Source organism: Xenopus tropicalis, chromosome 4 (assembly GCF_000004195.4).
Source record: "Xenopus tropicalis strain Nigerian chromosome 4, UCB_Xtro_10.0, whole genome shotgun sequence".
Classification (NCBI taxonomy): Eukaryota; Metazoa; Chordata; class Amphibia; order Anura; family Pipidae; genus Xenopus; species Xenopus tropicalis.
In genome coordinates, this window is record NC_030680.2 from 104,063,928 (window position 1) to 104,081,175 (window position 17,248).

Here is a 17,248-nt window from a genome sequence, read left to right on the forward strand (position 1 = left end):
GACACCAATTAGGTTCCCATGCCATGCCATGATCTACCAAGCTCCATGCCAGCACTGCATATGCACATTGTTCCTGACCAGACCCATTTTAAGACTAAAGCTCTCACTTACCTTGCATTCTTTCCATAAGAGAATAAATTACAGCCAACTTAATAGTAGTGCAAAACAGATTAGGAACCTCAAGCTTGGCACAACAGATCTGAATTCTATTAGATAATGCAGCAGTATATAACTTTCAGTATATAACTTTTCAGTTCAGAATGGGATGCTAGCCATTGTAAACAAACAAGACTTGAAAACTTCATGTTCAGAGACGCTGTGTCTCTCTTTTAAAAGGCCCTTCTAAATTACATTTGAATTATACTTTGTTCATGGAGATAATTTGCAAAGACTAAGGACACACATAGCTGCTTTTGCTCAAGCTGGGGCTGTACACTTAAATCAATGAGTAACTGTTTTCTTTAATGTAATTTTTGGTAAAGAAGAAAAGAAAAACTGCTTTAAAGCACAAGCTTGCAGCATATGCAAAAATATATTAACTGATTTTTGCAGATCATATATGTATTTCTTACACCACAAGTAATATGAAAATGAACCCTACTCCATAACTTAAGAAAAAGTAATGGGGGAAACAAGAAATAAAAAAAAAATATAAGATAAAAAAAAAATAAAAAGAAATATAAGTGCTACATGAGGAGCCCATATGGGCCACTAGAGATATCTAACTGAGAGGGAAGATCAAATGTATGAGGGAATCTGTCTTATGTCCATTGCTCCCAGAAACTCGGGAACTGCTTCTGTCAACCTAAGAGAATGCTTAAGAGTTTTTCCATATGCATCTATCCTGGCTTTCCTGTGAACAATAATTGGGCAAAAAGCCAGGCCTATGCCACAACATGTTTTGAGGCTGTGAAGCTGTGGATAATCGAGATATGTTTGATTACATGCAGTTCATGTATGTTGCTTAGATTCACATTCAGGAGTGCCTCCTTTGACTGATTATTGTATCATTTCATAGTTTAAAAGGTGGTTACACGTTCAGTTATCTACACGTTCAGGCTTCTTCGATGAATGCGACTTCTATTGTAGGTCCCCCAAGGATATTGCCAGATACACAATACATGTACAGATTTTATCGTTATCCAACCAAAATTCTCTAACCTGTCCTTTTGACTAAATGACCAATCGCCATGGTACGAAAATTATCGGGACGATAATTCAGAGCCCACGCACAGTCTGAAAATCGTACAAAACTAGGTTTTGTATGATTTTATCAGTACATGTATGGCCAGGTTTAGTTGTCTACACCTCTAAGACTAATTAGGCCATACTACTTTCCAACCTACAGGCAACTCCAAAATGCAATGTATTAATTTAAACTCATATACTATTAATTTATATCCTGTAGATGTAAAAATCTTTAATATGTCTTGGCTTTTATTTCAGCATGTCCATTATTGGCTAATAGAAAACTATGGGTATTTTCAACTGAAATATCATATTTGTTGGAACTGCCAAGCCAAAGACCTGGACCAGTGGGTGCAATTGGGCAAACACTGTTATTCAAAAATGCACATGTAAGTCGCCGGTGAGATGGCAGACGCGGCGGGGCGATTTGCGCGAAATCGCGCCGCCGCGTCTGCCATCCTGCCGGCGACTTACATGTTCGCCGGTGGGATGGCAGGGGGAAGGCAACTCGGGGAGATTAGTCGCCCGCGAACAGGGAGTTTTGCCGCGGGCGACTAATCTCCCCGTCTGCCAGAGCCCTTAAGCACTAGGTTTGGCATTAGCCTAAAAGGTATATATCCCTTTTCCTAGCCAACAGAAGCCACTGCCCTTTCTATCTGACAAAATCCACCTTATCTTTACCCAAAGAACAGTTTGAATTTTTTTGTCATAAACAAGCACAATTATGATAACTTAGTGTGACTTATATCCTTCTACTTGTTGGCAAAAACAAAAGTGATGAATGTAAAGTTGTATTACATTTTTTCGTTGAAAAACTAGCCATTTACAGAAGAGAAGTGCAGTTCACAAAAAAATATAAAAGGGATTTGCTCTTTCCCACATTTAAATCATTGTCTCGCAGGAAAGCCGTTTAAGGGAAGAAAAAAAACATAAGGTTCCTATTAATCATAAGCCATATTTCTCCATTGCCTCCTATACAGCTGGAAGTACTAAAGTAATGACATGTAGTAGATGAAACTATCACATTTCAGCCAAGGCATTGATACAAGCTGGATGTGTAACCTCACAAGGGACATCTGAGGTAAGATGATTGGAATTTCAAGCTGCCGCGAGTCGCTTATTTCTCAACACATGAACTGAACACATTTGGCCCAACAAATATAAAATTTCCTGCAAACAAATGCTAGTTAGACAAAGGAATCAATGTCCAGAGGCCCAGAAATCATATTTTACTTTCAGCTTGCAACCTGGTAGAAGACCACTTTTCTCAATGTGAAATATATACATATTATTGGTCTAAGTGATTTTCTTTGTTAGTGCTTTTACCCATAAAACTTCCATTTGCACTACTGATATTCAGAGTATTTATATGAGGTGTCAAACTATTCAGCAGTAATGGGGCATATTTAGGATGATTTTTCTACATACACACACACACAATAATATGTGGTAGATATGACTGTCCAAATTGTTTTGAGTTGTCTTTGTGAAAACTGTAAAACTATAACTTTTGCTAGAAATTTGTTTGGTATTTCTGTGTACAAATATTTACACATTCTGAATAATCAACATACACAATTAGGATTAAATAAAAAAAACGCAAACTTTTTTTAATGCAGTCAATTTACTGGAGGATCAGTCTCATCAAGAGTTAATTAACTGGTATAAAAACGGGGGTACTCAGAGGAAACCCATGCAAGAACCATAATCAAATATCCAAATACACACAATGTTAATATAAACATTTAATATAAAAAAAGTCTAATGAACATTTTTCCATAGGACAGTGTAGAAGACAAAAAACACACCTACTGATATTAGAGGTAAGGTTTCAAAACTCCCAGAAACTGGATATGATTATATCAGTAGTGTTTTATTATTTATATAGCTCCAACAAATAATTCTGTATCAATGTTAAAAGGGATTAAACATCATTCCCTGCCCCAGCAGAGCTTAAATGTGATAAGGTCCCAACCACACTAAGGTTGATTTTTATCAGAACCAATTAATCAGGTTTTACGTTTTCAGAGTGTGTGAGGAACCCCACAAGCACAGGAAGAACATAACTCCTTGCAGATCACGTTCCAGCTGAAATTAAACCTAGGAACATATAGCTGCAAGGCAGCAGTGCAAACCATTTGATGTGGGTGGCTACTAATTTAAATTACACATTTCTGGGCCAAATGATATTAAAAGGATGATGTCATACAAATATGTTTATAGAGCTCTTGAACAGGCAATAGTGTCTCTAGCCTCCAGCTGGACAGCTCTGGATTATTTTATTTAATCATATTTTTTGTTAGATCAGTGGCACATTGTTTAGCAGCCTGAACAGTGTCCCAGCCTGAACACTGTTACATTCCCATTATTAAACTTTTTACAGTGTTATAAAGGTTACACATTATGACACACCAGGTTAACTAACCTGTGTGGCTGCCTGCTGATGTTTTAATATACTAACTAGTTAATAATGACAAACTGCTTGTACAAAGATAGCTCTTTTGGTTCACTAAATACTGTATGAGCGTTAGACCTCCCTGAATACTGAGCAGATATGGTATTTGTTTTAAGAATGTGCAACAGTCTACAAGGAAACATAGCCCTAACAAAGAAGACAGTCTAAGATCATGAGTAATGTGAAAGGGATTTTTTTTCTAAACATACCAGGACAGATCGTTCCTAAAAAACAAAAGCCGACCTTACTCGGCTCTAAATGCACATCCTGCTGGGGACAGGGATTTTGCTATGCAGAAAAACCTGAAGAGCCTTCCAGCAATGTTCCAATCACACCACACAAATGGTCAAAACATGCAGACAAACTGTTTTTTAAATGATACCTTAATATAAACAATTATATGTGTATGTGTGCAAGTAAATGTAGTATAAATTGATATAATATTTCTGCAGACATATTGTCCCCAGTCATCTAAAGGCAGTGGTTTTCTCTTGTACTCAGCCCTAGCAAAAAAGTTATAAACTACTATAATAATACTGTAAAACTACAATAAATAATTCTTCTAGATGCGCAGTGGCAGCTTTATTTCTACATATATAAATATATCTGCGCAATACTACAAATCTGCAAAATGTTACAGATGACACAAGGTTGCCTATACCTGCCATTTTCTGTGTTTTGGATATTGCCCTTCAGTGCAACAAGCATATCAGGACAATCAGGTCATCAAGTGACCATACAATCTAATGATTTAGGGCTTCTGAATAAATTAACCAAATAATCTGCCAAAAAGGAGAGGATCACAATGGAGAAAAGTCAATCAGTGGACAGTTTCGTTTATATGAATCTAATCGAAGGCAGTTGACTCTATAGGTTTTGGTCAGTAAACTCTGTTAAAGCAACAGTAATGCCTGGCCATACACGCACCGATATAATTGTACAAAACCTCGCTTCGTACAATATTCAGTGCGTGTATGGCAGCACAAAGAGTCGACCGATATCGCAGAAGGCTGCGGATATCAGTCATGTTCTCGATCAGCCAGGTTAAAAGATTTTGATTGGGTGCCATTGAAGGCGCCCAAGCAAAATCTACATTTAAGGCTAAATCAGCAGGTGGAGGTATAATTTCTATTGTTTCTACCTCCATATCTGGCAATTCAGCCCTGAATGTCAGTGGATCATCATTGCTACGTATATGGCCACCTTTACACTATAAAGTGCAAAATTTAGTGTTTTGCTTTTTTAAATTTGAAGTTTGTATCTGTTCATCAAGCACCCACAAACTGCCCTTTGTCATTCTATAGTTCTTATAGATTTCCTATATTCAAACTAAAACCCATTCATTCCTTTGTAAGGGCACAATGGGAACCCCAGTTCAAATGGCAATTCCCACATTTTTCAGCACTGTTTTCCAGCATCTCAGTTTAAACTGGCCAGATAGTTTGGGAAATGACAATCCAACCTCACACATGGTTTTGTTTAAAAGAGGCACGAAGGAGGCCATTTATGCCAAACTGGAACAACCTTGCCTAAACAGAGAAGGGGGCCTACTACCATTGCTTTACTATCCTTACCCTGACTCTTTTACAACAATTCACACTTCCAGTCATGTAATTTAAGAAAAAAAACATGCCACAATGAGATTCATGGTACCATTGTGACTTGATTATACTTTTTACTTCAGTAAGTTTCAGCTAACACCTACCTGAATAAGTTCAAGTCCAACTTGCTGCCTTCAGTTAAAACTACTTTGGCAAATAACTTTAAAACCACTGACAATTTAATTAAAGGAACAGTAACACCAAAAACTGAAAATGTGTTAAAGCGAATAAAATTTAGTTTACTGTTGCCCTGGGCTGGTAAAAGATTGTTTTCTTTATAAACCCTACTATAGTTTATATAAATGAGCTCCAGTGTAGCCATGGGGGCAGCCAAACTAGAAAAAAGAAGAATAGGCACAGTTTAGGGCTCTGGCACACGGGGAGATTAGTCGCCCGCGGCAAAACTCCCTATTCGTGGGCGACTAATCTCCCCGAGTTGCCTACCCCTGCCATCCCACCGGCGAACATGTAAGTTGTCGGCGGGATGGCAGACGCAGCGGGGCGATTTCAGGAAATCACCGAAAAAAAAGACTCGCGAGGCGATTTGCGCGAAATCGCGCCGACGCGTCTGCCATCCATATAGTTTATATAAATAAGCTGCTGTGTAGCCACGGGGGCAGCCATTCAAGCTGGAAAAAAGGAGAAAAGGCACAGGTTACATAGCAGATAACAGATAAGCTCTGTAGAATACAATAGTGTTTTATCTGTTATCTGCTAAGTGCCTGTGCCTTTTCGCCTTTGAATGGCTGCCCCCATGGCTACACAGCAGCTTTGTTTATATAAACCATAGTAGTGTTTCTGAGGCAAACACACCAGTTGTACCAGTGCAGGGCAGCAGTACATTATATTGGAATTTCTTTTATACACTTGCATTTTTTGGTGTTACTGTTCCTTTAATACTGTCCCTTTACATTCCTGTTGCAGAACTCTCATTTGCCTCTATAGGACTAAGTTTTGAGGTTGCACTTTTGTATTAGGCATCTATATTTTGTACAGAAACGACGCGTCCCACAGCAATTAAAAACAGATGGCTAAGAGTTTCTCAGAACATGAAATATTTCTGCGATTAGTTCAGCATCCCCATGCCTTAATTTTATTGTAAGGTACAACATGTTATATGAAGAACTGTTAGCCCAAACTCTGGCTTTTTTGGAGTATCAATGTACATTAAGGGCCGTGACACATGGGGAGATTAGTCACGCCGTAAACAAATCTCCGTTGCCATGGGTGACTAATCTCCCCGCAATGCCATGCCACCGGCTAGAATGTAAATCGGTGGTGGGATGGCATACGCGGTGCCGCGATTTGCCGCAGTTGCCTTGAGAAGAAACTTCGGTAACTTGGGCAAATCGCGGCGCCGCGTATGCCATCCCACCACCGATATACGGTGGATGTCATTGCGGGGAGATTAGTCACCCGCGACTAATCTCCCCGTGTGCCACAGCCCTTAAAGGAGACATATTGGATAAATGGGAAAAACCCTAATTTTGTAGGCAATTGTGAATAATATACGGTGCTGGTTTAACTTTGTGCTAAAAATTTATCCTATCTGTAAAAATGGCCCCTTTATTGGAGCTCCCTATAGATCATATCACTTCTCTGTCAGAGTTTGAAATGAAAGGTGGGCGTGTCATAACGGTCCCTGCCAAAAGCACAGTAGGAGGGGGAGAGCCAATCACAGCCCTGCACTCACACAAGCACAGACAGGCTTCAGTTCCCTATCAGGTCAGCCTAGCTGCTGATTGGTTCCTATCCTACAGTGCAGTGTACGGAGGGCTGCCGGCTCCCCAGCTCATCCAGAGAACTCAGCCAGCAGGAAGTGAAATGGATGGGCGGGGCTAGTGGGGTTTTGGGCGAATTTCTCAACAAATCAGTCCAAAACACAACTTTTTAGCACAATCCTTCTATATCTAGAGGAGTACAATTCCCTGGTACATTGTTAATTTTTATAGAATATGTCTCCTTTAACCTTAAAGGAACAGTAACATCAAAAAATTAAAGTGTTTTAAAGTAATTAAAATATAATGTGCTGTTGCTCTGCAAAAAACTGGTGTTTTTGCTACAGAAATACTACTATATAAATAAGCTGCTGTGTAGCCACGGGGGCAGCCATTCAAGCTGGAAAAAAAGAGAAAAAGCACAGGTTACATAGCAGATAACTAGTAGATAAGCCCCATATAATGGGGGTTTATCCGTTATCTGCTAAGTAACCTGTGCCTTTTCACCTTTGAATGGTTGCCACCATGGCTACACAGTAGCTAACTTATATAAACTATAGTAGTCTTTCTGAGGCAAACACACCAGTTGTAGCAATGCAGGGCAACAGTACATTATATTGTTATTACTTTTATACGCTTTCATTTTTTGGTGTTACTGTTCCTTTAAGTCCACTGCAACTACTCAACTCAAAGTTGCCACCACCTCATAAGCTCAAAATACAGTTATAGATATATTAAATATGGTCATAACAGTCATGTTTTGGCATAATTGGGAATAATATACAAACTCCTTCTCTTTACGTTCAAAGACCTCCAGTCCTCTGCTTCTCACTAGATCTCTTCTCTTGTGTCTCCATAAGTTCCTGGCCGACTCCACCGCTCCTCGCAGAGCAACCGCTGGGTTGCACCCCCCACTACTACTGCCGTTTTCCGCCTTAAACCTTTCTGCCCCTTACATTTGGAATGCCCTCCCTGATTTCCTCTGGAGAGAATCCTACCTCAGTCTTCTTATAGCTAAACTCAAAGACTACTTCTTTAGAGCACTCGCACAGCAACTGAACTGGGAACTGGTACTTATATTGCAGTGTCACCCACTATAACCTACAGCACTTATATTTGCCTATTTGTGTCTGTAAGTTACCCTCCCATTTAGATTGTAAGCTCTATGGGGCAGGGACCTCTATCCCTTTCGTCTCTTTGATACTTAACTTATTGCAACTGTACCTTGTATTTATTTGTATTTATTGTTATACTTTGTATTTATTATTTTAATAACCCCCTGTTGTATTAATCTATTCTACTGTACAGCACTGCTTACATAAGTTGCGCTTTATAAATAAAGATATATATCCTACTGTGTCTCATACCACATGGCACTTACTCCCTGTGTATTTATAATTATTAATTGTATTTATTATAACACGTGTCCTCCCTGTGTGTCATTTTGTATATTGTAAGATTGGACAGTGCTGCGTACCCTTGTGGCGCTTTATAAATAAAGTTATACATACATACATAATGTATGTCTAAGTACAGAGATTATACCCCCTGTATGCCATGTTAAGCAATACTAGCAAATATCTGGGTTATAGGGGTTATGTAATAAAATTTGAAAACTTTTCTACAGGTCTAGTTACCTATAGCAATCCATACGCAATTGAGACAATTTGCAGTTGGTCTTCATTTTTTGTAGTTTTTTTTTTTTTTTTTTTAATTACTTGACTTTTTTTTTGTCAGCTCTCCCGTTTGAAATTTCAGCAGCTACCTGGATCCTAGGGTCCAAATTACCTTAGCAACCAGGGAGTGGTTATAATGAGAGACTGGAATATGGATAGGCGAGAACCTGAATACAAAAATATGTAATAAAAAGCAACAATAACATTAAAACTGTAGCCTCACAGAGCAAACGTTTTTGGCTGCTGGCTGCTAAGGAATGCTAATAATTCCAAAACTATAAAAAATAAATAACTAAGAGCAATTGGAAAGTTGCTTAGAATTGGCCATCCTATAACATACTAAAAGTTAAATTTAGGTGGCCATACACGCACCAATAATATAGTAAAAAACCTTGTTTTGGAAAATATTCAGTGAGTGTATCGCGGCTCGACGAGATGACCGATATCGCAAAAGACTGTGGATATCGGTTGACTCGTTGATCCCACCCGAGCAAAATCTACGTTCAAGGCTAAAATCAGCAGAAGGTGGTAGAATATCTATTGTTTCTACCTCCATATCTGACGATTCAGCCCTGAATTTGCTACATGTATGGCCACCTTTAAAGGTGAACCACCCCTTTAAAGGCTTTTATTGCATGAGGTGGGTATGCCTTAAAAAGATATGTATTCTCTAAAGGAATAAGTGTATTTATTCTTTACACTGTTCCTTTAGTAAGAGGGAGGGGATTAAACTTGATTAAATGCAAGATGAAATAAAACTGTTTAATTATTTTTAACTTTATACTTGCCCAAAAGATATCCAAAATTATGCGCAAAATGTTTTAAGCTTAATTATGACGACACATTGAATAGGAAACATGTAGCTAATTTGGGAAGGGTTAACCTCATGGGAAGTTGCAGGCTGACTTACACAGAATTCAGTTGAAACGTGCACCTCCTCCCTCAGTTGCACAACACCTGTGTATACAGCATACATCCTTTATACCTTACCTATTAGGTACAAGGCTGATAAGATTCTCTCTGATAGCACCCTCAATCTCCTTGTTACATGTCATAAACAGAAATGAATTCACCTCAACTACAAAATCAGTGTACCAACACAAAGAGAGAAAGAGCAACGTAAAAAAACTGCATAATCATTGTTTTGCTTTAGAAACCTGGTATGCAAGAGAGAAAGAATTATGTACCCCCTACCATAAATTATAATGCTATTAGAAGTCACAAAGAAGTGCCTATAAAAGCATGAGCCCACAGACCTAGCTCACTTAGGGCTCTGGAGGCAACTTCAGCGATTTCCGCAATTTGCGGCGCCGCGTATGCCATCCCACCGGCGATTTACATTTTCGCCGGTGGGATGTCATATCGGGGAGTTTAACTCGTGTGCCAGAGCCCTTAAGGTGGCCATGCAAACTACCATTACAATCCAACGTTTGTCTACTCTACTAATGTTAGGGCTCTGGTACACGGGGAGATTAGTCGCCCGCGACAAAACTCCCTTGTTGTGGGCGACTAATCTCCCCGATATGACATCCCACCGGCGAAGATGTAAATCCCCGTTGGGATGGCATACGCGGCGCGTTATCTCCGAAGTTGCCTCTCGCTGCGTATGCCATCCCACCGGCAATCTACATTTTCGCCAGTGGGATGTCATATAGGGGAGTTTAGTCGCCCGCAACAAGGGAGATTTGTCGCGGGCAACTAAACTTCCTCGTGTGCCAAAGCCCTTAAGAGCTGAATTGTCAGATATAAAGGTAAAAACAAATTTTTTTAACCCTGACTATTCGCCAGTAACGTTCAGTAACAATGTTCAGGAAATTTCAAAGGCACCCGATCAAAATTTTCAGTCCTACCCAATCAACAAGGCGACCGTTATCCAAGGCTTTTACTGATATTGGTCGCCTCATCTTTCACCATACACCCACAGATTATGATACATGTATAGGACCTGTTATCCAGAATCTTGGGACCTGGGGCTGTCCATATAAGGGATCTTTCCGTAATTTGGATCTCCATACCTTAAGTCTTCTAAAAAATCATTTAATCATCATTTAAACCCAGCAGGATTGTTTTGCATCCAATAAGGATTAATTATATCTTAGTTGGGATCAACTACAAGGTTCAGACCTTGATAAAGGGTTTCCAGATAAGGGATCCTATACCTGTAATATCTGTGCACGTATGGCCACCTATAGAAACAAATTAATACTTCTGCACTTCTTAAGTGAACACCAATAATCTCAGAATTAAATAACACAAAACACTAAGATTAATTAACAAGCAAATAAGAGTTGATAATTTCGGAAAGCGGCCATACATTATATAAGTAGAAATAAGACATTTTTAAAAACAGGTAAATGGCACTTCCTGATAGTGTGTATATTTATACCTAATTTATAAAAACAAATCCAGTTTAGCATGCGTGCAAAGAAAGGTTACAAAATTCTTAGATGACTAAACTCCTATAAATTTTAGTTGGTGGTACATTATTTCTTTGCCCCGTCCTAAAGCAAGCCATACGAATAGATTCACTTGTTTGGTGATCTTTGCCCAACATGGTCAAACACATGGCGACTCAAACTGAGCTAATCTGATAAACTAGCGGCCCTGGTAAATGATTGGACCATAAGAGGAGCCTATGGTAATTCCATCAAGAGGGGGGGTCACATCAACACTCAGATCTGGCCCTTCTGTGACCCAGCCCAATCATTATCTGGCAAAATTCTGATCAGATACCGATCCAGAAGACTCATCAGAAGGTACCGTATACAGACCCCCAAACCAAGTTGGCAGCTTTCCTTTGCGCATGTATGTCCAGTTTTATACAAAACCATTTACACCAAATATGCTCATGGCCATGCATCACACAGCATTTTCACAATCATGCACAAATACCAGCCATTCCCTCTCTTGCTTCATTATAAATTTCATTCCCTGCACTGGCCCACAAATCTAAGCACACTTACTTTAAGCACCAGTCCTTCCTCTCTTCCTTTTCCTACTATACCATATGTCATTGCCTTTGACTGCCCTTTATGATATCTGACAAGTGCTGCGTTTACTTTGAAGTAGGGATGCACCAAACCCACTTTTTTGGGTTTGGCGGAACCACCCCCCACCCGACAGATTCTGCCGAATCCCGACTTGAATTAGAATCCTAATCAGCATATGCTAATTAGGATTGTGAAGGGTTAAAATTTGGCACGTGCGCGGCAAAAAAATTTTTTCCCCTACCATTTAACCTTTCGGCAGAAACCAAATCCTTCAAAAAAAAAAAAAAAAGGCTGGATTCGGCCCCAATCCCGAACTGAATCTGGGATTCCTTGCATCCCTACTTTGAAGGGTTGAACTTGATGGACTCTGGTCTTTTTTCAACCCTGTGTAACTTTATGTAACTTTTAAGTCTTCCACACGATTACTTTTATTTAGCATGCACGGTTCCCATTACCAGTCAGGAACATCCTAGCATTTAGATACACCAACATAAATCAAATCTCTCTCTCTCTTTTTTTTTTTTTTTTTTTTAAGAGAACTTCTCCCTACTAGTGACATTCCTATTGCCCCTTCCTATAAAGTCAAGCAAACTGTAGCAGTGTCACCAATACTGGGTTTTTACCCCTTCAGATCCCATAAAAGCACTAAGAGGTGCTGCTTTGTGTGCCTGCAAGCACTAGCAACAGATAGATATGGGCACTAGTCAACACTGCACCATTTGAACTCCAAATGATGCTTCTATGGGTGCTTCCTTCTGTATTTCAGAGAGATAAAGGTACCAGTGAGCAGTATTTCACTGTAAACAGATTTGGAAAAAACCCACACTGCAAAATATTGCTCAAAAGATCAATTACTACTGATTTTCGATCATATATAATTAGTTTTCTTCATTGCTAGAAAGGCATCCAACCTAACCACTGGGTTACTATAACCTCTCAATGGTAATTGAATAGTGATCAACACAATTTATTATGGGAATTTTTTATTATTGTTTCAGTGTGATAAATAATAAATTCAAGGGGTTTCTAACATTAGTGCTGTGTTGAGGAGATGTTGTTTCATCCCCTCTGGCTTGAAAAGAGATCAACTGATTTCTATCACAGTGGCTTTGTCAACTGCAGTAATCTGCTTTGTTTGATCCCACTAATTATGTTCCCTATGATCTGCTTCACTATAGAAGCCAGACTGAAAAGAAAAAGACATATGTAACAACAATAATCCCTTTAGCAATAAGAATTGCATCTATTTAAAAACTTAAACATGGGAAGCAGATTCATTTTGATGGTTTTAAGCAAAATCATTATGCTGTACATGTACATGTACATGTACATGTACAGCCTAAGCACCCCAAATTAATGTATACTGGTTTTGTGTGTTTTTTTCCCTAAGGGATTCTTAAGGGGATGTCTGTCTAATTTTTTTTTTTATGCAATGAAAGAAATTGTTCACCTTCCTCATTTTAACTAGCCCAAATGGACAGAAAAATACAAAAGTGTCCACACATACCAGATACCAATGGAGGTCAGTGAAGTACAGGACAAAATCATCAAGCAACAGCAAAGATGCAACTGGATAGCTTTCCGACATTACCATACTGTGCCAAAAGAATAAAATTTCCCTTTTAAAAAAATTTCTGACAGTCAGGAAAGTGGCAATAACACAGAAAAACAGAGAACTGCTGGGAAGTCCTCTGGATTCCCCAGAGTAATATTTTAGAAACCTGTACTCACTGAACTCTGTAGCCATTAGTATGTTACATGTGTTACCAAGTGTACCATGTGTCTTAATAAAGTTTTAACAAACTTTTAACATGGGTTAAATATGGGGCTACCCATATCCTTCATTTCCCATGGTGCTACAGCCTTGTGACCTGTATTCTAACAAACTTCAGTGAAACTTTACTGCTGCGCTGCAAGTTGGAGTAATATCTCCCCCCTTCCCCCACAGCAGCCGATCAGCAGAACAACAGGAGAACAAGTAGAACAAGTTGTTTCTTACTCAATAGTAAGAAATCCAAGTCCAGCTTGGGACTCCTCCAGTTACATGGCAGTAGGATAAACAACAGGTTATCTGAAAGCAGTTCTAATGTGTAGCTCTGGCTCTTTCTGAAAGCTCAGAATCAGGCACAATGCACTAAGGCCTACACACCTATATTACAACTGAAAAAATTGTTGGTTCAAGAATAAAATAGTAAACGGTAGAGTGAATTATTTGCTATGTAATCAGTGTAATATAGAAATAAAAAGTACACCATAAAAATCATGACAGAATCCTTTTAAGGATTAAATACTCTAGCGGTGGTCATCGTGACTAGATTTTAAAAACTTTGCTGACTAATCAACCCTGTCTGTTTTCACCCTAAATTGGAATTGCACAATATTTTATCTATAATTTCAGTAAAGAATTTTCTTTAAAAAAAAAAAAAAGTCAATCAGTGAGGGGAATACATAGAAAAAAAAAACTACATTTGAGTGGCATTTGTCATGTATGAACACACAGCTACTCCTTACATGACAGCTTTCATATTTAGGTTATAGTATTAAATGTACTGTGATTTACATGCACTAGTAAAATACAAAAAAATTAAATTGTTTTTTTTTTTTTTTCAACATATCAGGGGAAAAGGAGCTCTCTGGCTTTGGAACAGTTGCCATGGCAACTACAAAGTAATGAGCATGTCCTTCAGCCAGAGAGAGTGAAAGTTGAAATGACTGTATGCTACAAGGAAAGCACCTGGATACCCTCATAGAAAGATTTAACCAATGAGGACACTGCCACATTAGGTATCAAGAGAATCAGCTCCAACCTACTGTTAATCATGAATGACAATTAAAAATACCTCACTGTGAAAGACACAGACTTTATCATTTAACAATTTCAGTGACTGTCAATTTCTGCTGCATCTGAATTACCCATGTGAGTTGGTCCACATGACAGTCAGGCTATGTAATAGATAGATTGTATAATTACGTTGCTGACAAGGGAGTACCAGCATTCCAGAGCTGTGTGTGTTTCCGTGTAGAATGTCATTCAGTGCCAGACGACAAGTTGCCAGGTAAATGGCAAACCAGTTGGAACAAGATCCCACAGCATGCAATGGGTCACAACAACTCTGTGAGCAATGTCAGCCTGCCATCGTTGGCATCTGCCATAGGCACAGTGTGGCCTGTAGCACTATTCATATATATAGTTGTTCCTCAACTGTGTGGCTTGCTGTGATAGGAACACAACCACAGCGGCTGGGGGAGCTAGGCTGTTAAGCTGGTCACACACCTAAAAGTATTCCCCTGTTCTGGCCACCCACATACAGGCCCAAATCAGGTTGATGTAGTCACTTGGCCTGAGAGAGATTCGTCAAAGCACCAACACGGTTGTTGCCAGGTGGTATTTTTTAACTGTCCAGGGATGCCTTGTGGGGGAATCATAGGGCTAATCTTACAACTCTGTTTGGGGATGCTGAGTCAGGCAAGGCAAGACAGAATACCAAAACTGTCTGACTAAATGTGGGCATATCAATGAAGCAGCAACACTGCCATGCATAACATATCTGAATTCCTAGCAAGCAAAATTGTCATTCTCTAAATGGCGCCTAGCAATTTCTCAAATTCTGTGCATTGTTACCTTTGACTAAAGCTTAAAAAGATGTGATAACTCTCCATCACAGCCTCTTATGGTGATTCAGACAAAATTCCCAAGCCATTCCAGTGTGATTCAGGGATCAGGCTTCCACTCATTTCCTCTCTCGTGCTAACATTCCATATTTTCACCACATGTGCTCACACTAATTAAGCTACAGTAAGATCAACCAGAGACACAGACCCTTTTTTAAAGCATGTAAATCATGGTTCCCTTATGTAATGTTTTAATGTGTTTATGCCTTTCTGTCCCACAGGACAAACATGAAATTAACTCTAAGCTCAAACTGATTACAAGCGCTGTTAAAAATGTCTTCCCTTTTGTTTGCAACGTGCATTCTTAACTTCTCGGCAAACTTAATTATACAGAGCAAAGCTGGCTGCTAACAAAAGCTCCATTTGGCTAAACCATGTCTCTAACAGAAAAAAAAGGAAGCTGAGTTGAAGTTGCAGCCTTTTAACTGATTATTTATAAAGTTGACTGGCAACTAAAGGACCTGACCCCCAGCATCCCATACCTTCCTCTTTGCCTCTGGCCTGAAGTGCAATCATGTGGGTTCTGACTCCCAAGCAAGAATAAAGCAGGCAGATAAAGAAGAACTATGCAGCTCACAGCAGCAAGCAGAGATGAAAGGAAGGGTGTGATCAGTTTGGTTACAGGCAGGAAAACAAAAGCAGCCCTTTACCTGTAGTATCTGCCCACACCCACCAGAGATTCACCAGTACAATACAACACAAACTGCTGCTGGGGGTTGGTCCGTATATTAGCAATGGGCCATTTAGAGCCCCTGAATGGCCACAGCATTACAGTTTGTATATCTTGCGCTTGCCCACAACCAGGTGCTGCAACAGCTGCTTTTATGGGGTTAAATCATAATACTAATAGGTCAATGAACCAGTAACTGCCCAATTTATTGTTTGAGATAATGAGGCTATTAAGACATGGGTGCCTAGTGCTTTTTTTATTGGGGTGGGGAAGAGGGTTCAAGTGCGAAAATAAAAAAGGTTTGGGTTTTGGAAAAAATACACTAAAAGGCTGTGAATGGAAGCAATCTGTCTCCCCTGGTAGAGGCTGGGCGCACCCCGAAGTCTCCCTTGTACTCCCCTTGCGTATATAGGTGGGAGCCAATCCAGCTAGAGACACTATGTACCGCTGTAACACGTATGTAAGGGAAATATGCAAAGCCCAGTACCGGTCCAACAGCAACTACACGTATATGGAAACCAGGCTGTACCAGCCCCCACCTCCTGCCCCGCCGGAATCACCTGGCAGGGAGAGTACAGCAGTTCTACTCCGCAGCTTCTCATCACCTTCACACCCCTCCCTCTCTCCCTCCCTAAGAAACAAAAGCGCCCTGGAAGAAGACTATGGGCGCCTGTCCGGCCCGCCTCGCCGATTTCTACTCACCCACAACTCAGTACCCCAGCTCATGGCTCCAGCCGGGTGTCGGGCAGGATAACAATTAGATCCGTTTCACGGTACGTATAAGGGGGGACGGGCGGTTCCGTGCCCTGTGTCTGCTTCCTTGTGTTGGTTGAAGAGAGAGAGAGGGAAGCAGAAAGCAAGGGGAGGAGAGAATGGGCGGGAATGCTGAGGGGAGGGGGGCTGGGATAGGCAGGAAGAGACGGGAGAAGGAGGGATGTGGAGGAGTCTGGGGACAGGCCTAGAGAGCCAAGCAGGGACGTACCAAAGGTTGTCTTTCTGGCACTTTAGGCAGACTTCTGTGCTGTCAGCTTTGTTATTGTTTGTTTTGTGTTTATGAGTATTTTAATTAAAATGTCCCTTTCCCCTGACACAGCTCTATAACGTGTTGCTTCTGGCGTTACTTCAAAGCACAATGATGGACAGCGGCTTGAGATGAGGAATCAGATGCAGCAGATATGCACATTATTTCCACCTCCAGCTCTTGAAAGTGCCACGTAAAGCTGGGCATATGAAAAACAAAGAATCTAGGCTAATGTCAGCAACGTTAAATGGGGTACT

General features: G+C 40.0%; 1 protein-coding gene across 3 annotated transcripts in view; it reads right to left on the bottom strand.

Annotated features, from left to right (window-relative positions):
* The window catches only part of fnbp1l (formin binding protein 1 like), a 64,845-nt gene extending 47,923 nt beyond the window's left edge, over nucleotides 1-16,922 (bottom strand). For 2 of the 3 annotated variants that reach the window (XM_031900013.1, XM_031900012.1), the window contains exon 1: nucleotides 16,673-16,922. In XM_031900013.1, coding sequence (XP_031755873.1) covers nucleotides 16,673-16,696 — 24 coding nt within the window. In that variant the 5' untranslated portion in view covers nucleotides 16,697-16,922. 3 annotated transcript variants of the gene reach the window in all.
* Nucleotides 16,923-17,248: the final 326 nt, after the last annotated feature.